Source organism: Eulemur rufifrons, chromosome 15, assembly GCF_041146395.1.
Source record: "Eulemur rufifrons isolate Redbay chromosome 15, OSU_ERuf_1, whole genome shotgun sequence".
Lineage (NCBI taxonomy): Eukaryota > Metazoa > Chordata > Mammalia > Primates > Lemuridae > Eulemur > Eulemur rufifrons.
The window spans coordinates 92,025,727-92,052,956 of record NC_090997.1 but is presented as its reverse complement, the minus strand read 5'-3'; the positions used below and the strand labels follow the sequence as shown (position 1 = coordinate 92,052,956).

At 37.9% G+C, this 27,230-nt stretch overlaps 1 protein-coding gene across 2 annotated transcripts in view; it reads right to left on the bottom strand.

Moving 5' to 3' along the window:
• GRM1 (glutamate metabotropic receptor 1) overlaps nt 1–27,230 on the bottom strand; it is a 350,013-nt gene that overhangs the window by 46,439 nt on the left and 276,344 nt on the right. For both annotated transcript variants that reach the window (XM_069488836.1, XM_069488837.1), the window contains exons 4-6: nt 20,972–21,218; nt 17,130–17,298; nt 2,618–2,744 (exon numbers count right to left, since the gene is read on the bottom strand). In XM_069488836.1, coding sequence (XP_069344937.1) covers nt 2,618–2,744; nt 17,130–17,298; nt 20,972–21,218 — 543 coding nt within the window. The remainder of the gene's footprint in view (nt 1–2,617; nt 2,745–17,129; nt 17,299–20,971; nt 21,219–27,230) is intronic.

Here is a 27,230-nt window from a genome sequence, read left to right as displayed (position 1 = left end):
GAACTTCAAAGTCAGGACTTCTGACTTCTAAGATCAACCTGTTAAAGAGGTCACTTTCGTCTGTGAGTCTCTTTCTAGTCCGCTGTGATCTCAGTGAAATAGATGAGAGAAATGACTATGAAGTCAACTCAACTCTTGAACACATTAGTGATCTCAGGGGACCTGCTTTTGTCAGAAAAAGATACCTGGCAGGAAACACACACTGAGAAGGAGGATAAAGACTGAAGAGAGACAAAGTGAGCAGGCTGGGAAGCTTGAGTCCAGAAGGAGGTTGGAAAACCTTTTCCAAGCCAGTCTACTGCCTGCCACCATGCGATAAATGGCAGGGTGAGAGAGCATTAGGGGGACAAACACTCCTGGATTCTCATTGTGATCTTTCTGTTAACCAACTGCATTGACCTCAATGAACCTGACTGAGTCCCTTCTTCTTCCTAATTCTCTCAATTTAACAAGCATTTATTAGGTAGTTATTACAAACAAGGCAGCAGGTTAGTGCCTGAGAGCAGGGTTTCTCCATGGGTGGGACATAGACTAAATGCATCAGGCTCTGCTTGGTCCCACCCCAGAACTAGCAAAGGAGAATCTCTGGAGGTGGATAATTCCTGGGTAGTTTTTAGGCACATGAAAGTTCGAAAGCCAGTTTTTAGCCAGAGAATAAAAAGATGAGTATGATGCAGTTTGTACCTTCAAAAATATCATATTCTGATCTACTTTTCTTTTTTTTTAAAAGGGCCTTTGTACTAGGTGATTTCTAAAAGCTTTCTGATACTCATTTTACTTTAATTTTTTTCTAACAGAATTAACATTTTGCAAGGTACTGGCACTTAATAAGAATAATTTTAGTTATGTGACCTAGTTCTACTACCCAGCCATTTTTCATGTGCTTTGAATAAACTGCATGATTTCTTAGTCTCATATTCTTATTTGGAAGAAAGTAAAAAAAAGCGACCAACCATCAAGAATGTTACAATAATCTCTGGTGATTTTCAACAGCACTCAGGCAGGCATGAAATCAGGAGTTAGTGAACTAGGTTCTGCTTCTAACAACTAGTTGCATGACCCTGTGCACACAGTTTCACCTCTCTGGCCTCAGCTTCCTTTTTCTAAGATGAGGGGCTAGATTATTCATGTGCCAAAGTCTCTAAGTATTCAGATGACAAAGGTTCTATGGCTCTATGACTCTTAAAATTGATGAAAAACATTTGATAAACACCTCTCATTTGTGAGCTCATACTAGGGTCTATGAAAAATAAAATTCACATATATGAACATTGTTCTTAAGAAATATGTAAACTCATTTAATCAATCTCTCTAGGTCTCATTGGTTTTACTAGTGACCTGTCTCTTGCTTTCATTTATTCCTCTTCATTCCTGCCACAGCTGCCTCAGTCCATATACCCTTTGAACTTGGACCACTGTGACAGCTTCCTAACTTCTGTTTCTTGTCTAGGCTGACTACACTCCATAGCACCACCAGGGGCATCCTTCAGAAACATGGATATGACACCAGTCACTGCTTTAAAACCCTGCAGCAGTGCTAGATCACCATTGTTTTGTCTGGCTGAGTAGTACTCCATGGTATACATATACGACATTTTATTAATCCACTCATGTATTGATGGGTGCTTGGATTGTCTTGTATTATTATCCTGGATAGAGCTGGAGCTCTACTAAGTAAAGTATCACAAGAATGGAAAAACAAGCACCACATGTACTCACCATCAAATTGGTATTAACTGATCAACACTTATGTGCACATACAGTAGTATCATTGATCAGGTGTGGGGCAGGTGGGAGTGGAGAGGAGGGGATGGATATATTCACACCTAATGAGTGCGGTGTGCACCGTCTGGGGGATGGATACAACTGAAGCTCTGACTCAGGTGGGGCAAAGGTAATATATGTAACCTAAACATTTATACCCCCGTAATATGCTGAAATAATAAAAAGAAATCCCTCAGTGGTTCTCCTGTGGTTAAAGGCAAAGTCCAAACATGTAGAAGAATGTCACACGGAACTCTGCCATCCACTACCAGCATCCTTATCCGGTCTTATCTCTGACCACTGCTTTACTGGGGCTCTGTGTCTATGGACCAACCCTACATACTTGTTCTGTGGTTTCCCCAAATGTGTTATAAACTTTCATGTTTCCCACATTCTACTTTGTGTCTGGAATTCCTTTCAACTCCTTATCTGCCTAATAAATTTTATAGCACTTTATAAATATCTTTATGATATTAATAATTATGTTATATTTTTCTATATGCTGCTTCTTTGATAGATTTTAAGAAAAATAAAAGCTGGGACTGTGTTTCATTTACCTTTGTACTTTTTGGACCTACAATAGTGTCTCATGCATACCAGATATTCAAGAAATATTTGCAAATATAAGTTCAAGTGGCTAGAAATACCTTCAAATATATAATAATTCCAAAAATAGAAAACTCTATAAGAGAATATCCTACCAATTCAATTTTATTTAGATTTAAATGAATTTCTGTTTCAACATAGATTATAGAAAACTAGACATAAACTAATAATTGTTCTTATTTAAACAATGGGTACCTTGGAAAGGCCAATAGTCAGGCATAAGGTTTACAAGTGAGACAGCTCTTACCTGTTAGATCTGCATTGGGCCACCACCCCAGGTCACAAGCTTTGCAAGTGAACTCATCTTGCACATATTCATTCTCTTTGCAGGCCGTGCAAATCCAGCAGCAGCTCACTTCTCCTTTCCTTATGACCTGCAACATAGGAGGGACATTTCATATGTCTTCAAGATGGTTTCCCTACAAAAGCTTCTATTTTAGATGAGGACTTGTTTTCATACTATGATTAAATTAAAAAAAAAAAAAAAAGACCTTTGGAAAAAATGCTACATGCTGAATAATCTTAAAAAGGTAGATTGGAATATATTTGATTATCTTAGAGTACAGATGTGAATGTCATTTCATTCCATGCTTGATTTGGAAACTTTTCAATAATAATTTCTTTAATGGATAGAATTAACTGTATTATTTTTGCAGAGTTAAAAAATGAAACAGTTTAATTTTGTCCTTATTTGTATATTAGTATTTATTATTCTCAAAAATAAAAAGTATACATTTTTCTTCTCTGATAAAGCAAGTAATGTTTAACCACAAAAATTCCTATGCAATAAAACCTTAATAATTCATAAAAACAGGAATTGTTAAATTTTTTTTGTAATTATGAAAGATTGAATTATAGACAATTTCATTCATGAGCAGCTTTATATAGATTAAAAACAGAGTGATAGCTAAGAAAGTATAACCAAGCATTGTCCTGATTTGCTCTAGTGAATTCAAAAGATCACATCAATTGTTGGAAGAAAAATTACTAATCCAAAAATCACTGAAGAGTTGCTTATTATCTTAGCAATTTAAGCTTTTCCCACTTTCAATTTGTTTGGTAAACACTTTCACACTTACACAGTATTAAAGTGAGTTTCTTGCAGACAGCACACAATTAGGTCTTGCTTTTATCTCCAGTCTGGCCATTTCTGCTTTTTATTGTTTAGTGCATTTACATTTATTATAATAATTGGTATGGTTGGATATAAATAAATCATTTCCTCTTTTTTTTTTTCTGTCTGTCCCATCTGTTCTTTATTTACTTTTTCCTGTTTTGCTGCCTTCCTTCTTGGCATTCCATTTTATCCCCCATAGTAGCTTACCAGCTAAACCTTTTTGTTTTGTTTTAGCGGTAGCTCTGTGGTTGATGAGGTACACCACTAACTTGTCACAGTCTGTATTCAAATAATAATGTACTACTTGATGTATAATGTAAGAACCCTACGCAATATCCTGCCATTTCACCCTCTTATCCTTTGGATTATTGTTGTAATACATTTTACTTACACATGTTTTATGGCTTCTACCCTGACAATAAATTGTTATTGTATTTGCTTTAAACAGTCAATTATCTTTTTAAAAATAAGAAAAAACATTATTGTGTTTTATATTTACCCACACATTTAACATTTATGGTTATTTTCATTCCTTTATATAAATACAAGTTTCTGTCTATTATAATTTTCTTCTCTCTGAAGAACTTTCTTTAACATTTATAGCAGTGCTGGCCTGAGACTATGACTTCTCTCAGATTTTATTTAAGAAGGTCTTTTATTAAGACAAAACAAAGGAAAAAAATTTGTTTTGCCTTAATTTTCCAAAAACAGTATTTTCACTTGGTCTGAAAGTTTAAGTTGACAGTATATATTTTTTTTATTTCAGTGCTTTATGTCATTTTATTGTCCTAGGAAATAGAAGTGTAGGTTGAATTTTCTTTTTTGCTTTCAGAACTTTAATGATATTATTCCTTTCTCACCTCACATATAATTTCTGATGGGAAGTTGACTCTAATTATTTTCTTTATTGTATGTAACTGGCCTTTTATTTTGGATATTAGCATTTTTCTTTTTATCAGCAGTTTTTAACAAGTTAATTATAATGGCTTCTTTGTGTTTATCTTGCTCGGGATTTGTTGTTCTTTATGGATTTGGGTTTACATTTTCATTACATTTGAAAATTTAACAGCCATTGTTTCTTCAGGTTCTTTTTTTTTTTTTTTTTTTTTTTTCCTGACCTGCTTCTCTCTCCCACCCTTTTGGAGCTTCAGTTGCACTTATCATATACCCATTGATATTACTATATAAAGTAGTGAGAGTTTGCTCATTTCTTTTAGTGTTGGGGGGCTTATTTTCCTCTCTGTGCTTCATTCTATTGCCACATTTTTTAGTACATTGATCTTTATTTCTATAACGTCTAATATGTTGTTAATCCAATCTATTAAAATATTCTTTCTTAGATATTTTATTTTTCATGTCTATAATTTTCATTTTGTATTTTTTTATATTTTAACTTTTACTCTCATTACATTTATGTTTACTATTGCATCTTTTAGTATGTATTTATAATAGGTGTTTAATGTCCTTGACTGCTAATTCCATCATCAATATAATTTTTGGAATTTTCTATTGCTTGGTTTTCTTCCCAGTAATGTGTCACATTCCCACTTTGTCACTTGTCTATAAATTGACCAGGTGCTAGACATTGTGTACATTAAGGCATATAGTGCTGGATTTCTGTTTCTTTTCTTTCTTTCTCTTTTCTTTCTTTCGTTCTTTCTTTCTTTCAGACTTTATTCTGGAAGGCAGTTATATTACTTATGGCTCAGTTTGCTCCTTTTTGAGCTTTGTTTTTAATCTTTTAGAACAAGTCTAAAATACTTTCTGGTTTAGGGATAGTTTAGCCTCATTATTAAGGTGTGACCATTCAAGAATCTTTAGTTAATTCTTTGTATATTCAACAAGATATCTCTACTCTGGCTGATGGAAACTGGGACAACTTCTGCTTCAACTTCTTCGCAATTTTTCTTTACCTGGACTCTTAGAATTTCATTCGGCTCACATGCAGATTGATATTCAATCAAATTCACAAGGGAAATCCTATGCTAATTTCTGGGACTCTGTTTTTGTGCATAGATCCATCTTCTTTCTCCTTTACTCTGCACTGCAAATTCTAAGTGCCTTGGTCTTCCAAAACTCTGATTCTGTCTTCTTAAATTAGCAAGATGGCCAAGCTCTATTTACCTTCTCTCTTACTGAACAACAATCAGGAAATTGCCTCCAAGGCAGAAAGCCTGAGTGATTTTAGGGTTCACCTTGTTTACCTCACTTCCCTGAGATCAAGGTCATGTACTGTTTTCCAATGTCTGAAGAAGGTTGTTTCATACATTTTATCAAGATTTCTTGTTGTTTATAGCAGAAGGCTAAGTTTGGACTCTGTTAATCCCTCATGTCCAGGAGCAGAAGTCCCTCTCTAACATGTTAAAAATGATCAAATATTCCCACAGGTAAAGTCAGAAATTAAACTATAAATATTGCCTTACTTTAAAATAATAGAAACCCTAGCATTCGTGAAAATAAAGTGGCCTTCTTGCAGATCAGGTTGAAATTTATACCACTATTTTAGAATGACATAAAAAGATCAAATGACAGAATATTTTCAGCAAATGTAAAAAGTTTTACTTTTTTTTACTTTTACTCTCAAATAACTTTTAAAAGTAGAATCAAATTAAGTCTTTTTAAAAAAAACTTCACACTTATCCTCAGAATAGGCAAGGGAGATTTAAATTCCAAATGATATATTTTTATATGACATGAGAAAAATTGAATTAATAAATAAAACCCACTTATTTTAATTAGGATAAGCAGTACACTAAGAGCCATTACAAAATACTGCATGTCACCTCAACCAGCTTTGTCTTTTTCTGTCCCTATAAAATTAGTACTATTAGTTAAACAAATTCAAAAGATGATAACACTAAGCAAATTTACTTATGTCGATACTAGTGAAAGTAGATTCTGTGTTAAATACTAGAAAGTACTTAACATTAGCTTTTGACTGACTGACTGAATGAATATAGCATGAAAAATAGAGGTGCTTAAATGCAGTTATTTTTTATCCCTCCTTTATACTGCTACCCAGTGTGGGTAGCAGTGTACAATGCTTATAATACGGGATTTCTGTCTTCACAGCCACCCCTCTAAACTCAGACTTTTTTACTTTACACCTAAATTATCATCCTTGCCTGATAATCATATAATAACATGCTTGTGATTTTTTTTCTTACTCCAAAGTAACATGCACAGAGCTACCAAGATCATCTGAATGACCTGTGGGTGCCTCAAGGGAAAGGACCATGCCATACTTTCAGTGATTTTAGAACATCGCGGTCAAGGTACAGAAACATACCAAGAACACACAGAAGACAGCCAATGAATGAGTGTTTAATTAAATCTTTTTAAAAAATATAATTAGGCCACGCAAAGAATTTTAGTGTCTCCCTATTCAAATACCCTTGAAATACAAGCTCTTTAGTCAAGCCTTCACTTAGGCCTTAGTCCTTGTGTCTGCACCTAACTTCATCTGTTATTAATTTCACACATAAGTCTGCCAAACAAGAAAGAGCAGAATGCACATTACCTTCCATTTAAAATGTCATCCTTCCTCCATCAGTCCATCTATAACACTACTTTCAAGACAAGACACAAAAGTTGCATGTTCTAGCAAGTGTTCCTGGAGCAGTGAGCCCTTCAAAACATTACCTTAATTGGAATTCTCTAATGATTAAAATATAATGTGGTAAACTTTTGTCCTCTAATTGTTTCACATATGTATGGTAGATATGTTTCATTCGCACACAGGTTCTTTTTTTTTTTAATTCTTAGGTTATTATCTCTTACCTATGTTCTAATCTCCCCCAAGATCACAAATGTTGTTTTCATTTTTTGTATATTTATCATAGCAACTGCTATTTCTTTTGTATGAAGTACACACTTAATAAATGAATAAAGTATTGTTTAATGTTTGTCACACTAAAACATTTTTGATGACAGCTCTGAGTCGTGGTAAAAGTTTTGATATTTTACTGAAACTTGCCTAGAAGGACTAAGGCTTTTTAAGATGCAGGACCTGTTTTGAATCTTCGTACATTCTGTGTACGTGGTGCCATGTTTGTCAGTGAGACTAGGTGACTTGCTGCTACACACAACGCTATAGTTCTCTTATATCCATATATACACTGTGTGAGTCTTAAAGCATTTACACCATAGGAAATCAAGCATTCACTCTATGTCTAAGTTTCTGAAATAACTTGAAAATATTTTTTTAAGAATTAAGGTTTTATTTAGATAATGGATGAAAGAAAGCAAAAGTATTAAGAGAACATAATGGTGGAAAAGTAATTGAATAAAAGGAAACATAAATTTTTAAGCTACAAATAATAAAGAAATTGGTTCTACCCTAATTAGAACTGTAGGAGAATCAGCTGTAAGAAAGAAGAGCTAGCTCCATGGTCCCCCCACAGCACCTCACACCCTCTCTGAGAGCTTGGGCAACAATGGTCTCCGATTGCTGACATGTTTTTCCCCAACTACACTATGAGTTCCTGAAAAGAAGGGATCATGTTTAAGTTTCTTTTGCATTCACAGTCCTAGCACAGTTCTTGGCACATGTTAATTACTCAATGTACGTGGAAAAAAGGAAGGAAATAATATAGAATATTAGATGAACAGAAGAAATGGAAATAAAGAATTCAACTGGAATAAGAAAAAATAAGAGGAAATTAAAGAGAGCCATATAGAATTAAATAAAAATATCAACATAAGAAAATTCCTACTTCATAATTTATTACAGAGAAAATATAATAAAAGGAGGTTAAGAACATAAAAGAATCACAAAAATGGATATATACTGAACCCAGCTATGTACTAGACACTCTACATAGGATTGCACTAAACTTCACAACTACTCCAGGAATGGGGTTAATTAAGTACATTTTGCAAAAGAAGAAACAGCTGTAAAGAAGCTCAACACCTTGTGCAAGCCTCAGTCAGGTTATCTCTAGTTATTTCCAAGAGCTAAGCTCTTTCCAGTGTAACTGTGGCTGCCAGGATGATGGGGTTATTCTGAGCACCAAAATTCCATCTCAGAGATTGACAGATACATATTCAATTAATCAATCTTTTTTTAGTGGCCCACTGTGCCACATAGGTGCTATGCTTGGGGATAAATAAATGAAAAGACCTCATCATCAAAGTTAAAGAGCTTAAAATCTAACAAAAGATGTTAAGTATACTGCTAAAAGGAGAAACAAAATTCCTGTGCAGAGCTATTCAATGATTCACTCATCCATTCATCCATCTATTCATTCACAATATGCCTTTGAGTGCCTACAGTGTGTCAGACACTCTGTCTAGGCCAGGAATAATCAATAAACAAAACAAAAACAAGCATTCTCATGCTTGAGGAGCTGTCATTCTAGGAAAAGGCTGTGCAGAAAAATAAAGCAAGAAAGGGGAGTAGGGCTCACGGCAGGGACTGAGGTGAGGCAAGGGAAGCACCTAGGGACCAAATCTAAAGAGACATTCTCCTTCAGGGATGTGCAAGTCCTCACCTGAACTTGCATGGCCTTGACAGTGACCACCTTCTTGAAATCTGTGCCCTCTGTACCTCACTTGCCTTTCCCTGGTTCCAGCCCCGGTAGGAAGGTACCTGGAATAGGGGGTGGTAAGTTTGCATATGGTGGTCAGGTCAGATCTCACTCAGATGTCGCCATTTGAGTAAAAATTTGAGGGAGGGAACAGGCAGAAGCCCTGAATATATCTGGTGGAAGAGTGTTCCTGGCAGAGGGAAGAGCTAGAGCAAAGGCTGCATAGGAGGCATACCATCCCCTGCATATTCCTACTTTTGCCTTCCTTCTGTACTTTTCTATATGTGCATTATACTTCATAAACATTTACTTTAAAAAGTAGAATAGGCTCTGTTTTTGCCACTGCCACTGCCACCTAAGACATGTCAGCCCTGCTGTGACCCGGCTCTGCCCAATGTCCTGTGATTCACAGCAGTCCCCACTGGGACCTATCCCTGAAAGTGGTAGACAGGCTGGGTCTGAAGCTACGGTGATCACCAAAAAGTTCAGTAACCAGGAAACCAGCACAGATATGGCCAAAATGGGGGAGATGAAGGTATAGGTGTGACTCAGACTGCTTGTGGATAAACTAAAAATATTAATACATGAGTAGAATTTTTTGTTATGATCCATGTTTGCAAAATTTCTTCCTCATTCAGAGATACTACAGTAATTTTATTTTTCTTTCACACGCACAGTAAGATACAAAAGATAATATTTTGGCTTTAATTTTTTTTTTCAAAATCTTAGCCAATATTTTTAGTAGCAGGGGCAGATCACATCATCATTATGTAATTATAGGCTTCTCAGATATAGGATTTTTTGATATGGCTGTGAGCAATTTATATTCAGAACCTTCCGTCCTGCTGTGGAACTGAGGAGATGTTACATAATGTAGGAACCAAATCACTGTCTCACTGGTTGCCAGAATGGTTACATTAACTGTAAACAATTTAAATGGTTAGTTTGTTTGATTCATAAAAAAAGAAAGCTAGGGTGGATGGGATAGTTATGGTTAAGGATGTTATTGTTAAATTTCTTAGCTGGTTTCATGATTATGTGAGAATTATCTTTATTCTTAGAAGATGTAAGCTGAGGTATTAAGGTTTGAAGTTTCATGATATTTGTACCTTACTTTCAAATGGTTCAAAAAAGGGCATGGGGGAGAAAGAGAAAGAGAGGGAGGGAAGGACTGAGGTAGAGAAGAGAGGAAATGTGGTAACAGACTTACAATTTTTGAATGGTGGTGGTGGATACATGGGTGAACTATTGTACTATTCTTTAATACTTTTTTTGTTTGAAAATGAGAACAAAGAAGGGAAGTCTTTATTAACTAGATCAAAGTTATGAGAAAATAAGGAGATAACTGAACAAGAATAAAAATATTCATTACAGATATGAGAAGTGTTCAAAGATAACCCACAGTTAGTAGGCATAAAATGGCAAAAAAAAAAAAAAATCTCCCAGAGCTACAGCCAGGTGGGTCTAGAAGAGCTGGGTTGTGGAGCCAAGGTAATGATGTGCCAGGACAAACCAGGGAGTAATCAGAAAATGATGACTATTTCCATCAAAGCAGAATTTGAGATCAATTTCAGTCTAAAACAATTCTCTTGCCATCAAATTCACAACAAAATTCTTCCTCCTACTGCCATTGAGGGAAGCAAACATATCCAGTAAATTTTGGAGCACATGCACTGGAGGAGAATGAAACTATTTCTAAATTCTATGGCCTAGCCTATAAAAATAAACATAGCTAGAAGTGTAAAGAAACATAGCCACAAAGTGACACACTTTGAACTCTGAACTTGGAGCAACTGCAGATGGAAAAGTTGAGAATACAATGGTCAGCCCAGCATGATCCACAATGTGATCTAGAAGCAAATCAGCAGAGGAACTACTTGGATTCAGTGTGAGAGTAGGGAGGGTGGGAGAGGAAACAAGGGAGATTTTACTCGCAACACAATTTTCCCTGTGCTTTTACAGTTTCCCATTTCCTCAGCCCTCCAATCACAGGCACTGTGGTCCAAGGGCAGTACCTCATCTGGTAGTAGATCTTACCAGGAAATGCGTAATAGCATACCTTTGGTTATTTTGTATTTTCATGGACATATTGCAATGTTTCCATCATTGCAAAATAAATGGAATGATAATGCTTTTCAAAATTCATCTAGGTGACTTCACAGAATACAAGTTTCATATTCCACCACATTATTGAAGCTGTTGTTCCACCTGAGGACATTAAATTGTGATGCTGACAGGTGTGTTATGACCTGTAGTAGGAAGATTATAATGTGCCCGCATTCTCTTTTCAACTTTGCTGCTGGATAACATGAACTCAAGATATATCCATTTCCTCTAGCTATTCCTGTATAAAGCAACAGGGAGAATTGGTAGCAAACAGTAGAAGTATACACACGCACACACACATGCACACACACTTCTATGTACACATGTGCCCATACATGCACATATATACATATATTCTAGAGTATCAATTTTATCCTTATCACATCCCTTTTCTTCTTATTAGGAAAGGTAGGGTGGTACTGATTGTTTGAGAGTTTTGGTCAAGAATGAGTATCCAATCTTCTAGACAGACAGCATCTGTGACAGAATAATGCTGAAATTAGGCTAAACAAATAACTGTAAATATACTGAGCTCTTTGAGGAGGAGGAAAATATACAGAGAAAAAGGAAAATGATATTAAAGTAAAGGAACTAAGAAAAGACTTAATTAACAGCTCACTTTACAAGGATGATCTTAGGTTTCTAAAGATGACAAATGTTCTGGAATCTGAAAACCTAACCCTAATCTCTGCAGAGCCTTGAAGATACATGATATAAAACAACTTGGCTACTTTTTAATTAATGACTTATGTTGAAAGGTGATGGTGTCAATGTGAAAATGAATGTTAGCAATTACGACTTTTTTAAAAGGATAGTATTAGAAATCATAAGTTTTCTCCATTGGCAACTTCTCTCAAATAGCTATACCTACTAACAGGAAAAGCCAGAGACAAACTCCTCTAGTGGCATTACATATTATTAATAATGCCCATAACACAAACCCAGGCACACTTAAAGTTCCAATTAGAGGAAAATATAATGGTTTCCTATTGGACTGTCTTAGTTTCTTTCCATCTTTGAGGATATCTTAGATCACAGTGAGAATGATCATGTCCCCTTAACTTTAATACTCAACAAATCTGTTCTTTGGCCTCTTTGCTCAACCGTGGAAAATTCAGAGTGATACCAGAGGCTAGAGCTGAGAAAAGGGCTCTCAAGAGGTTTAAATTAAGCAGCCTTCTGGGTGACACACTCTAATGCCTTTTGAAACTAAATTTTTATCTCTCTGATAGAAAATTCCAATAAATAAAATGAAATCAGTCTTATCACATGAATGGAAATAGTTAACCCAATTCTGAAATCTATAATTTGTAAGATATGTGTAACAGGGCTTTGTTCTACATATATAGGATATCATTTTTCTGTATGACAATAGGGCATGTGTAAATAAGGAAGTATTCATGATACATTCCATATTCACCAATTCCTCCAGAATTCTGCTGTGACTGGCTGGGTGAGGATGGAAGTAATGATCATTTCCACTCTCCTACCCCAACGTCCTAATCCCAAACCATCATCTTGGAGAAAAGAATCCAAAGACAAACTTAAGAAAAGACAGAGAAGAGAGAAGGGGAGGAGAGACGAGGAAGAAAGGACAGGAGGCCAGTGACAGCAAGCTCCAGCATCCTTCCCCTGGCTTCTCTGCGGATGCCCCAGCCTCTAATACACTCTCGCAACCTCTTTTGTAAGTATTGTTTCCTTCATTCTAGATTCTGCCCCCCCAGAACGTTTAAGATTGATCACTATTTATGATTTTGCTGTGAACTATTGAAAAAATAAGTCTTCAACATTGAAATTTGCATTTGTAGGAAATATACCAGTTCACGGAATGAAAGAGAGTTGAACAACATGTGTCCGTGGGATGATAACAGCTTTGGGTTGGCTCCAAGCCCAGCTTTGGCACTTTCTAGCTGAGAGAGCTTGGGGGCAAGTGATTTAATCCCTCTGGATCTCAGATCCCTCATCTTTAAAATGAGGGTGATAATACCTACTTTAAAAGGGTTGTTTCAAGGGGTAATTGAAATGCTGTCGTAAAGCAGCTGTGGTTCTTTGCATAAGGACACACTTGACAAATGTTAGTCCATGTCTCTGTTCCTTCCTTCCTTCCTTTCCCTTCTGTCACCTTCCCACCCCTTCTTACTCCTTTCCTGTCTTTCACTACAACAAAGAAAACAGCAGCATGTTCTGTGTGTGAAACCAACACATGCGCCAGGCCCGTGCTGTTTGCTTGCATAACACTGTCCACGTTTCATGTGCTGCCTCAGACTCTCTTCGGCCTCACCTGTGTCTTGGGCCTTTGGCTACCAGCGACTGGAGAGTTCTGGACACTACTGCAACCACCACCCTGAGGTGGTTGCTTTGTCCTCTGGCATCTCCAGCTGTTTCTCCCTTCCTTGTCGTAAGTGCTAGGCTCCAGAACTGCCTCTATAGGGCTCACCGTAGCCGGAGCCCAGACCAGACCACAGGGAACCCACAGGGCTCTTATTCCTCACGCTGCTTTCAGAATCGGAAGGAGCACCGTGTAACAGGACACAGACTGTGGCCTCCCCAGTAGCTGCCTAGAGGGAGCAGGTGATACAACTCCCCGTGAGCATAAACTTTGACCACAGGAAGCAAAAAATAGGATGGTGTGTGTGCATTCATTCCTTTCCCTTTCTTCCTCCAACTGTCCGAATAGCCCGTCCAGACATCCCTGTGTGGCCAAGAGATTACTTGGGTAAGCAGGGTCTGCTCAATAACATGTCACCTTGTTTTGTTTTACTTTGTTTTGTTTTTCCCTTGTTCTTCTATGTCTCACTCCTCTTTTCCCCTCAGTCTTGTTTTTCTGGGAACGAACTTCCCAATACTGTATTAGCACTTAAGCTTTGCATAGTGTTTAGAGGTCAAGGGAACCTCAGCTAAGATATTTGTGAACTGCATTTTCCAGGATCTCTCGCCAACTGTTTTCTGGATGGGTTTGGCAAAACAGAGCAAACTAATGAGAAATGGAAGAGAAGGAGAAAAGAACCGCCCCCCACACACTTCAGGGGGTATCTCAGGCAGGAGCTGACTTCTCCCTGGGTCCCTCTGGCCCTGGAGTTGGAATGGATTACTGCTGTTGCTCATGTTTGTGTTGCCTAAAACCCCCTTTTCATTTGTATAACCAGTTTCTTCTATTAAATTTCCCCTATGGAACCACCTGACATGGGCTCTTGTTTCCTGCCTGGACCCTAGTGTAACATATAATAATAATAAGTATTATCTTATTCACCTGTGTTTGTGGTATGACTGAAGTCATTCTCTGCCTCCATAAGATGGTATCTTTATAAGCTATATTAATATATCTAAAAATCATCAACAAGAAAACTGGTCTTTTAACTATAAAACCATCATAAGAAAGTTTTACAGGTTAGCAGAAAAGACATCAAATTATTATTTTAGCATTGTAAATGGCATTTGATATTTAAAAGGAACACTCCTATTTTAAAAGTTGTATTTCCCAGTTGACACAAGCGCATGTCCTACAACCCCCTTGTAATCTGCCTCTCTCCCCCATCTTTGCAGTGGCTACTGAGATCTGGCTGTATGCATCCTGGGCCTGGTAGGTGGCAAATTAGTAATCTAAGACTGTGTATCCCATTATTTGGTAAATGAGATTCAAATTTCATCTGTTTTTATACCTCCCAAGGTGTTGATGGGAAACAAACAAACACCCCCCCCCCCCACTGCCACTCCAGGTGCTATTGAGAACAGGTACATTTTCCTCCTGCAGCATACACAATATTTCTAAAATTGGCCCCTAAGAGCTTTTGCATTTATAGTGAATTCTCTGCAATGGCTCTGCAATGGTGTCTGGGGTCTCCTTTGATAACACTGCACGGGCGTAGCACAAACACGATGCCAGAAATACTTCAATGTCTAGGTATAGAAATATATGCAGACAACCTTGCTTCTGAATTGGGGAGAACAAAGGCGTCTCTTTTGGAATGTGCAAATGGAATACACATGGTGTGTGAGCACCATTCTTGGTCTGCCAGCAGTCAGAGCAACATGAGGGAATTGTAAAGGGAGCTGGAGTACGGTGAATCTTTGGAACAATTTGTTTATTCATAACAGTTGTTTTTTCTTATACCCTGCAAAACCAAACTTTACATGTCCACAAACTGTTTCAAAGTGGTTGTTTACACAGCAAATTTAATGCTACATCCACACTGGAAAGGAGATCTGAGTTGAACAAATGCGTGACATCCTTTGGGTGGCAGAAGCGCACGAGCTCAGGGCTTCTGTGTTCTCCCCACTATATGATTCAGTCTACAGATGTCTGGGTTTTCCCACCATCCAGAAAAGATGTTGCAACCAGAATACATTGGTCTGGCATCTTGTGACAACAGGCAAGGAAAAGTCTGGAGCCTCTGGATTTCAGAGGACATAGTCCACAACACCAATCAGCTTCATGTGGAAGTATTCCATCTGGACAGGAATCAGAAATGGATTCTTAATGAAAAGCAGAGCTTTCAGACAGCCCATGTGTACTGGTTTGGATGGAGCCATTCTTACACTACTGAAATGCTTGTGCACTCATTGGAAGCTAGCAGTGTCTCCACGTCTCCTGAATGCCCCACACTACCCCAGCCACGTAGGACGGCTGAGCCAAATCTCCCTACGATCCTCCAACTTGAGGCTTTTCCATGGCCATGGCAGGAGGCCTGCAGCACCCTGTCAGAGCCCTAGAATAGAGTCCATTCTGACTGGCTGGTTGTCATGACAATTATCAAATATTTTTAATATACATTCTGAAGAGAAGGCATATGGTATTTAAAACTAGGGTGATTCATCTCAGAAGTTTGTTTCTTCCTCCAAGTGGTTGGAGTCACAGAGAATTTGAGTCCACCAAGACAGATCTTCTCAGCCGCCCAAAGATGTTGCAGGTTCCAAATCTCTCACCTTCTTTAGTCAGTTGAGATAAGGTTTTTTCCAGCTTCCATACTAAAATTTACACACTCTGTGACTACATTGTTGCCCTCAAGACCGCTAAGTGCACTTCTCAGGGCATCTCCCCTGCATGGGTGGCTCTGTGGCTCCTGTGCAGAGAATGTCACAGCAGCCGGCAGTACTGTGGGGGCCAGAGCCTCACACACGATCTCCTCCAGTTTCAGCTGTGCTACGTGACATTTACATGATAGCCTGTCTGTTCCCTGAGATGAATCACAGAAAATTAGAGATGGGAAAGACCTATTAGGTCATCTAATCCATACCCGTGCCAGCTCACAATCGCTCCTCCATGCTCCATTTCCCAGTGCATCATCCACTTTGGTTTCAAATAGTGTGGGAAGCAGAGTGTATCTTCCATGCCTTCTTCGCTGAGAATTCTCTCTGATACATCCAGCCAAGGACTTCATACCTGGTGCTTATTTACTCTAGTTTTGTATATACAGTAATGTCATAGTTACTCACTTGCCCCACCTCACTCCCCCAAAAAAGCTGCTGAAAATAATTAGAAAGTAGAGACTCTCTCTTGGCTTGAAAAAAACACCAGTTTGAAGAGAATCAAAGGACTAGGTGGAGCAAAGGAAAATGAAAATCAGAGCTTGTACGTTACCTCATTTCAACTTCTGGTATTTTAGTTAGATGCTTATTTAGCATTGTTAAGCTTTTGCTTTCTTTAATAATAGCTAGAACTATGACTAAGCAGTATTATTGGTTTTGGTTTCCACATTTACTTCTGTTTCAATTTTTAATTTGATTATTCATCCCCTTCCTGCCTATATTGTATTTAAGGTCCCAGCACATCAGTGCTATTCAAATAAAGACTATTCCAAGTATTCTACTAGTTTACTTACTCTGTTTCCTAATCTTTCTTTGTCACTTCAATTTTAGCCAAACACAGAGCAAAAACAGGAAGTCTGGCACACCCTTCGTGGATGGTCTTGTTTTAAAAAAAAATGTCTGTGTTTTTGTGTTTTTCCTTACTACTGCCCAGGCGGTAGACTTTCTCATGGACACCATCCAAGAATGCATTTGTGGCTTACCTTAATCTGACCCTTTAGGCAAGGCTCACTGCACACAGATCGTACCATCCCGCTCTTGTTCATCTGGATTTTGTAATCATCGATGTTCAGGACTCCTTCATGCCAGGTGCCGACATGTACATAATCATAGCGATTAGCTTCAGTGTACTGCAGATTCATGATATCATACCTACAAAGAAAACATCTGTGTCTTACAGAATGTAAACATAGCATAGAGAACAAAGAAATTTGGTAAATAGATGATAACAGAGGGAAGGGAGATACAAGCTAGAATCATCCCACATCCCAACACCAGCTACTGCCAATATTTTAGTTTATTTCTAAGTTTGTTCTGATTTTCCAGAATGTGTATTCCATTCTTCAATCTCTGGGTATCATCCATATTTGCTAAAGAATATATTACTCTTGTACTTTTTTCTCTGTTTATGCTCCAAAAAAAGTAATTCTATACGTGGAGTTTATCATCTTCTTCAAATCATTATTTACTAAGTTATTTTTGAACAAGTAACAATTGGTGAAAACATTAATTTCTTTATTTGATTACTTTAATTCAAATTTCTTTTTCACATTTAGTTGCCATTTTCTTTACACTGGATTAAAAGAAATGAGTTTTATCAGGTCTGGAACCTTTTTAAGGTGCTAATAGAGCAAGAAATCTGAGAAAAGCATCTTTAATTAGTAAGGATGTTGGAGATTTAACGTCTTATGCATTGACATTTAAACTAATCTCTTCCCTGATTAGGACAAATATTTTTGAAATCAAATAATTGGTGTCAGTCATTTTATTAATTTCAAATGCTGGAATACTACACAATGGCAAAATCTTCATTTATAATTCTTCACTACAGTAATCATTTCACTATATATGTACATTAATAGTATACCAAAATCATGATGCACACCATATATATACACACACACATACACACATATATATATTATACATATATATTATGGGATTAGAACCCTTATAAAAGCACTCCAAGAAAGCTCTCTTGTGCCTTTCACCAGGTGAGAACACGACTAAAAGGCACATCTATGAACCAGAAAGCAGACCCTCAGCAGACATCAAATGTGTTGGCATCTTGGTCTTGGACTTCCCAGCCTCCAGGACTGTGAGCAATAAATTTCTGATGTTTCTAAACCACACAGTTTATGGTATTTTGTTATAGCAACCCAAATGAACTAAGACAATATGTAAGGAAAACATGGTATCATTCATACTTATATTACTATTAATGCCCTAAAATACTCTGATTATTTTTATAACTATAAGAAAACTGGAGAATATCTTTGTATTGGCAGAGCCATTTATCTCTCAGTTAGAAACTTTCTGTTATTCTTACATCTTCTTTCCATGTTGCTAGTCACTCCAAGTAAACTGTAACTAATTGAAAGTTTCCCAAAATCGTATGTCTGACTACCCCTTATACGCTCTGCAAAGTGAGATTCTTTTGTGCAGCACCTATGCATAGTGCTCACCCTCCTGGGCTACAATATGAGTCATGGCCTATTGCTCCTTGTGCTTGACCCAGGGAAACAGATGGCCACGAACCAACACACTATTCCTCAGCTCTCTGCCTCCCTCTCCCCTCCCCCATGCCCCTGCCTCATCCATCCTGGAATTCTAGCTCTCAAAATCTGACACACTCACAATCCTTCTCAACGCACCATTCCAGAAAGCTATAAGTAATCAATTTAAGTTGGCGTCTGAAACCTATTGGCCATATCTGGCCCAGTTCTCTAACTAGATAACGAATACCAGTTTATTCAGTTTATTGGCTTTTCTGCCTGTTTTTAATGTGCGAATGCATCCTGTCCCCCACAGGGTAGCTAGTGGCTTCTCCACATCCAGATTCTGGCAATTTCTACAAATAGCTGTCTCCTAAAGGGAAAGGGGACTCTGAGAAGAGCACAGGAAATTCTCCCCTGCCAGATGAACAAAAGTCACCTACAGTGAGAAGAGAAAATGGTGCATCTGGAGCACATTATTCATCTCTTTGCTGTTCTGACTTTTGGCTAATAGAGAGTTATTATCCCCCTTGTTGCTGAGATATACCAGAATGTTCTTCAGAGCAGCTCTGAGTGATATCCACATGGGTACTGACTGTGGGTGGATGGCTCACACTGATCTTGGTGATCAATGACACTAATCTACACCTCCAATATCTTTCCATTTACATTCATTACAGCTATAGAACCTGTTGTGAATGTTTGGTGTGAGTAAATTTCCTTTTTCATTCCCAGTAATTTTTGTGTTTTACTCCATATTACATTATTACAGCTCCTTCAGTACTTCCAATGAAGGCTTTGCTGCAATGCTTGCTTTAGAATATCTTTTTCCTTTAAAATAGTTTCCTAAGGCTTTTATTTCAACTCCATTATTTTCTCTTTCATAAGGGAAATCAGTTCACACTGTATTAGCATTTAGAAACAGAAAAATTCACAATATCTTGCTTTGAAAGCACAAGTTTTTTAAAAAGTCCCAGAAGCTGGAGGAAAAAAATACTGAGGGACACCAAGGGAAAAATACTGACTTACTAAAAGGAGGCCTTCCCTGTACTGTGTGTGCTTGTGAACACGGCTCTTTTCTCTTGACCCCAGGGTCCGTCCCAGGGAAGTCGCCCCTTATTTGGCATATCTTCATTCTATAAATTACATCTTTACAGCATCCTCCCAATGCAGTCAGTTTATGTTGTGTGACAATTAGCTGAAAGAATTACAAGAGGGACCAAAAGCATGAATGATGGTGAAAGAGGGGGTGGAAGCAGAGAGAGATGGTTAAAACTGGGATTGAACACAGATTAAGCCAACCAGTTTCAGGCAGGAGGAAATGATCCCTGAGAAAAGAAACAGGGGAAAGCTCATGTTTTGAATATTTAATTAAACATGGAGAAGAAATAAGCTAAAATTGTACACCTACATTTTGGACAACTTACAAAGAGAGAGAAGAGGAAGAAAATTTAATTTATAAAGTATCAAAAGTGTATGTGGCCCCATGCTAGGCACATTGTGTATGTGATCTTTTGGAAGCTTGAAATGTTTACATTCCAAATCTGACTCTTTGCTGAGCCTAGTTTCCAGTGGAACGCCGGAGTCTAACAGTGGGTTTAGAGGAGCAGATGTTCTGAATCTCAGACCCACTTCTTGCTCCTGTGTGTGTGTACACACACACACACACACACACACACGCACACTTAGGTTCAATTTTCCCTTCCTTCTTGTTTGGTTCATTCTTTGGAAGCCACAGGGATTCACTTCAAAAAAGAAAGTCCCTTCCTTTCTTGTTCTAAGAGACAGGGTAGCAAAAACATCAGTTAGCCTAAGAAAAAGGGGCACACGTGCAGGACTTGGTTCTCTTCACATATTAAGCTCTTTAAGCAAGTGAAACATTTCAAAATATTTCCCGACCAAAATAGCGTTGTGGCCAATGAATCAGAAAGATGCTGGCCTGGTGCTGGCAGTGCCTGGGAGGTTCCTGCTGGCCATGTGGAATCTCGTTAGTTTCTTGGGCTTTCGGGGAGGTCCCAGGCATTCTGAGGGAAGAGCCAGGTGATTGCCACATAAGGGTTGGCCCTGGCAGGACACAGAGTTCTGGGGGTTTAACAAGAGGCATCTACCTAAAGGGAAAAAAGGACATTCAATAGAATCTTAATGTTTTTTAAAAAGCGGTCTGGTTTTTGGTAATTTCCATCTGATATTATCTGTTTTTAGCTATATGGTTGTATCTATCCTCATGACACCCGGATACCATGGAACCAAATGAAGCCACAGTTGCCATCTCTCTGGCTCAGGAAGGCTTGCAAGGTCATTCAGATTCAATACCGCAAAGACTGCTTTACCTTCCAGGAGCATCCCCTTTCTCGTCAAACCACACCTCCTCTCCAGATACGCCAATGAACGAGGACTTGATGAGGAAGTCCAGCAGCTTGCTGCCATCAATGGGCTTCATGGCATCACAGAGGCCCACGTGGCCGGGGCAGAGGGCGTGGTGCATGTTCTGCAGCCCGTGCGCCATGGCATAGATGGCGTTGATGACAAACCCCATTTTGCTGTCCTGGACATAGTTTTCTTCTAAGCTTTCATTGCCTGTAATGATAAAAACAGATCACTACCAAGGTCACGATAATAAGGACCAGGCAGGCTTGCATGTTGAATTCTCAAATGCTTTTCAGGGCTCTCAGAGGAAGAGAAAGAGCAATGACATTGGCAAAAGCCAAGCCCACATGTGTAAGCTTTGTACGTGTGGCTTGCTCTAGTGGATTCTATCTGTAATGGTTTATTCGGTTTTATTTTCTCTATTCAATAATGGTTTTATGAGGTATAAGACAAACTCCATGGAGGTGAAGATAAAGAATTTTCAGATATTGTAAGGAAATCCTTAAGGAGCAGTGGAAATAACTTACTCCCTCTTGGTTCACAGGAACTTATATTAAAAGTCTTCCTATATCACAGTACTAGAAAATCATTTCTTTTGTAACCTCTATGACAATTCACAGTTCATAGTAACTCCGTTTGTGCATTATCTAACCCAGGGTATTTTCTTTTGCTGACTCTGTTATCTGTACCATCTCCAGGGCCACAAAAACCCAGAGGTTAGAAGAAGAACTGGGCAATATAAATCTCTTCTTATATATGGTTAGCAGGGCAGAAATATTTCAATCGGATTTGCTAATTATTAGAAACACAGGAAAAATGTTTCTTGATGGAGGAATCATACTACACATTAATTTTTGCTTTTGGCTGTTCATTTCAAAAGCCCTGTGATCATTTCTACCTGTTACAGATGATCAAAAATTCCCCAACTGCCAAACAGCTTCACAAGAAGTTTTGTATTAGATATTAGCTCCATATTGGAAGTCTAAACTTTAGGACTTCCATATGGATGAGAAATTTGGAGACCAATTGGATTTGCTAAAATAAAAGTAATATGTTTGGAAAATAAAATATATTTGGACCACATCACTGGCACAATTCAGAGACTTTGTATTTTATTTTCAGAGATTTGCTTCTCTCTGCAGTGGACTTTTCCTCCCTCTCTCAACTGACAGTGAGGGTCTATGTGATTAAAGTACTAGAAATTGGGAACATTGGCAAGCTCAGCTGCTTATGGGGTTGAGAACAACATGAAGCCTGTCACACTCCCTGCCAGCTACCCTCTTCATTCCAGACTAAATAGGTCACTGGACACTATGGTTTCTGCACTAAAAACTAGCAGAGAATATTCAGGAAGTTAGAGAGCTTGAGTCTTTAGAAGAAATGGTAAAGAGTTTTGACTTTGATATTGAACTTGGGATGAAAAAGGACATTTTTAAAGAGTTCTATTTAAGGTCTGATCTATTTAGATGTAGCTGAAAATGTGAAAAAGATGCATGTGTGTCTACCCTAAGAGTGAGATACAAAATACCCTGACCAGGTTGGAGGGGGAAAAGATTAGATTTTGAGCCATTTTCCAGCTTTGCTTGATAGAACATTGTTAAAAGTGTAATTTGCTAAAGTAATATTTTCCCAATTGAAAGGAAATTTTCCTAGAGGAAATGAGGAGTAAGAGAGGCAAGAAGGGCATTTTAAATTCAAACCACACAGAATAAGCATAGAAAATTATATAAGACAGAAAGCAAAGATCCTCCTTCCAAAAATCACAAAGTCATGGAAATAGGGTAAATTTATGTCTGTCACCCAGAAACCCTGGCCCTTAATGTTAGTTTTCTTTCCTCTCTCTCCAAACCAACTAGGATAATAGAAGAGGTAAATTTGTGCCATCCATATGATGAGTTTAAACAGGCCCTTTTAGGCTTCCCGAAGCCCCCAAATGCAGAAGCTAAATATTAAAGCTGCTAGAATCATAGCAATTACCATGAGTTAACAAAAAGAAAAAAAAAATAAAGAAACTCAGTGGCAAAATAACCTTCCATGCAGCATCCACTTAAAGAGTCCTAGTCAATACTGTTATAAAAACCCTCCCCCTAAAGTCACAGCTGTTACAGTCAACATCAGGACCAAACTGTAGGGAAATATCAGAACAAACACATAGTGTTCTTTACCAAATGGAAAATCCTTTGCTAGGGACAAGCCTTATGGCCACTGAGTCTGCAGTTCTTGTTTGGAAAATGACTATGTAAGATGTATTTTATATACATAAAACATTATGTTGGCATCCCCAGTACAAATTTTTTAAGCCAATGGTTGTTTTTAGATTTCTGTGAGATCAGTGTTTTCCTTCTGATCCTTATTTAGGGTGATCATATAGCTTATCACCTGAACTGGGTCACTTTTTAGAGTGAAAATGAGTGCCAGTGATAATTATCCCAGGAATATAGGTGTAAACAAGGTGAACTGGGCAAAATGTGACATGTCTCTTGAGCTACATGTCCTCTAACTGTATCTACCTCCTCATGTTTTTATGGGTAAGATTAACATATGAATATGTGTATACACACATGTAAATATATGTACACACATACCTATACACATGTACATATAAACTATAAACTATTAGTAGAATGTTCTTATTAATTTTTAATTTTACATTTATCTAATTTTAATTAGAAATATCTATAATATAATGATATTACTATCACTTTTGGAGTATATGTTATATACAATACTCAATAAATGAGCTCTAACACTTACCATAATCCTGCCAAACAGACATTAATCTCACTATTTTACACATTTTACAGGTGAGGAAAAAGTATGGTATAACTTGAATCCAAATGTCTCCTTGGTCCTTGCTCTTTTTATTACACTCAGTGGCAACATGGGGGCAGATACAGGAATATACAGAGGAGGCACTTTTCTGGTGACAGAAAATAAGGCATCTTGCTGTGCACTAGCATCATTGTCAAGCCTGGTTTCAGGCTTCTCCCTGGGATCCTTGCAGGGGTGGACAGCTATCTCTCTGGCTGGAAGTACTGGCACCCAATCTATCAACAGAAAACTAGGAAAAAAGCAGCCCATTCTGTCAGTGTGTGTCATATATGGAGCCAGGAAGCTAGGTACATGTTTCAGCTCACACCCCTTTCCAAAATAAAAACAAACAGCCTGTGTGTTTGTGTCAGTCTGAGTGAGCACAAGCACTCTGATACCCTGTCAGCCCATGGGCTCTGCACACAAAGGGGTTTCCTACCACCAGGAAGAACTCTCTCTTCAGCTACTAGCCTGGTCTCAGCCCTGCTGGCTCCAGTCTAATGAACTAGCATCTGGGGACATGTGACATAAAGTTAGAAAGTCATGTGGCCTTTAGAGGACCATTTTCTTCACCATAGTAACTGTCCCAGATAATGTTGCAAGGATATATCATCTAACATAGTACAGGCTTCCTTGTCCTCCAAAGAGCCTATATTTCCAAGACCAGTAAATAGAGAATCATAAACTAATAACATTGTCACTTGGTGGAAAGGTGAAAACGCTTTGGTTCCATGGGGTTTACTGCCTTTTCATAACACCAATATCAGAGTTATTAGTGAGAAGGGAATTTTATGAATCATTTCTGTGGTGTATTAACAATTTGAGACCACTAGGATATCATTAAACCATTATCTTTTCCAATATGCTAAATGGAACCAAATAATTGTAGTTGACTGTGTTTACTTGCCTTCAAAAGAATACTTTCCTAACTACTTTACAGTGGATTGTGAAAATAGTTACCTTGGCTCTATATAGTAATCTTGTTCTTATTGCAAAAGCACAAAAAGGGCTACTAATTGCTATGTGAGTACAGCAGCACACCAGAACTGCCGGGAAATTCAAGGTGGCTGGGAAAAGGACCAGCAATTCCATTTGTTGCCATTTAGGATGGTTATTCCTCAAAGTGTAGCAGAAAGAACTCTGCATGAGGCCCATGAACAGCTGGGATCTAGATGCAGTTGTGCTATAATACAGCAACAATATATTTCCAACAAGCCAGGACACTTGGACAAGGGTCTTGACCTCCTTGCATCTCAGTTTCCTAATCTATAAAATAACACAAATAGATCAGATTACCTTCCTAAACAACTCTTTCCCCTCTAAAGTCCTATGCTTCACTCCTCCAATTGTGTATTTCTTGGTACTTGGCAAAGCCATTTACATGGATTGTCTTTTTCAAACCTCACACAACCATAGGAGATAGGTTCTATTATTGCCATTCTGGAAAAGAGAAGACTGTGGTGCAGAGAAGTTGAGTCATGGGTGGGGAGGGACACTCCCCTTTCCCTTCATCTCATCCATCTTTGTGAAGAGACTCTCAGAGAGTAACACCTCGGGCAGGCCTCTCTTCTTACCTATTGGGAAGAGGAGTGATTCACCTCATTGGTGGACTGAGAAAAAGAAATTGGGCTTACTCAACTCGGTCTTTTTCCTTTTTGGAGACAGGCACGTGGCTCAAAGACTCTGGCTGGCTTTGTGAGCCATGGTAAATGTGGGCTATAGTTGTCCAGCTGCAGAAGTGACTAGAGACAGGTTTATCTGTCTAGTTCTGGGGTCAAGTATTCAAAAGTCTGCTGTGGGCACATACCGCATGCGTGTCTCCAATCCAATTTGGTTTTCTCTTTGTCAGTTAGTTTTTCTAAACTTTTTCATTGAGATATAACTCAATATAGTAAATCCTTATTGTACAGGCTGATACATTTTTATATATGTACACACCCATGTAACTGCTGCCCAGGTCATGGTACAGAGCATTTCCGGAAGAAGGTGTTCATTTATTTAGGGTTTTCTTACTTTATCCCAGCAATGTTCTATAGCCTCAATGTGCAGACCCGATATATTTGACTTTTCTGGTACTACTACATTTGGCGTATTTTTATTACTTTTGAAGTTTTTGTTGCTAGTACATAGAAATATTATTGATATTTGTGTACTAGCTTTGTATCCTGCAAACTTGCTAAATTTACTTATTAATTCTAAGTTTTTAATAAATTCTTTTAAATGTTCTATGTAAACTCACGTGTGCTCCTTAGGTCTATTTGGATCCAAATTTAGGAAGGAAGTACATTGGCCTCCTAAAATCCCGGCAGTTCTACGCTCAAGGTCACTTAGCCAACAAGGACAGAAGCAGGAGTCAGATGCAGGTGTTCCCCGCCAAGCAGCCCTGTGTATGCACATGGCAGACCTACCCAACTGGTGGAGCCATCCTATTGCAGATAACAGGACATTTATTAACAAAAATAATTAGCATGATGTTTATTTGTTTTGAGTTTTTAATAATATTGTGCCAATTTGTATGTCCAGATTAGAAAAATATAAAAAATAGATTGAAAGAATGTTTGCTCCAATAAAGTAGCTTTGTTGATGCCTGCTCTTTCTATTTTGTTAATGCAATCCCACCGTTATGCATGCAGATCTAGTGATATTTCCTTTTTCAAGTCTAAACCCTGGGCATTAACTTCAAATTAAAAACAGCACATACAACCAGCCTTCTTCTATCTCCTCATAAAACAAGACAGTCTTCTGGGAAACATGACTCTCCCTGGAGAAAATATTCTTTAGATTTCTTGGCATTTGTAGCTCTCCACTGCTTCTTTTTACCCAAGAGTATTATATATTCAATACACAATTTGATACAATCTCAATTCAGGTCAAAGTAGAAAGGGCTGTAATTATTTTATATTGTTAATATATCGAGCAAAGAAAATGAAATTCATATTCCTTTAAATTGCCTGAGTACTAGATTTATTGAAGGAAGATTAATCAGGTCTTTTTTTTTTTATAATGACCTTGAAGGGCTAAAGTGCCCTCAGTTTCGCTTGGAGACCTGGGCTGCTAAATTCTCCTGATGCTCTTCTGGGGATAGTTTGTGGTAAGATTCAGAGCATCTGAGACTTGCTCATGCTCAAATCTAAGACCTGTGAATTTTTGTTTCCTCTGACACTATATTTTACTCTTTCCCTAAAGGATTCATTTTGTTCACATCACAGACAAATATGACCTCTCCACTATTCTCTATTTAGTTTACTAAATGTAAATTAACTACTATGTAGGACAGAAGAAAGGAAAGATCATTTAATCAAGCACAAGTTATTATCACTGTTATTATTAGTTGAATTTCTATTGCTTACTCCACTTGGTCTTAACATATGTGAACAACACAGACATTTTTCTCAATACATCATCACAACC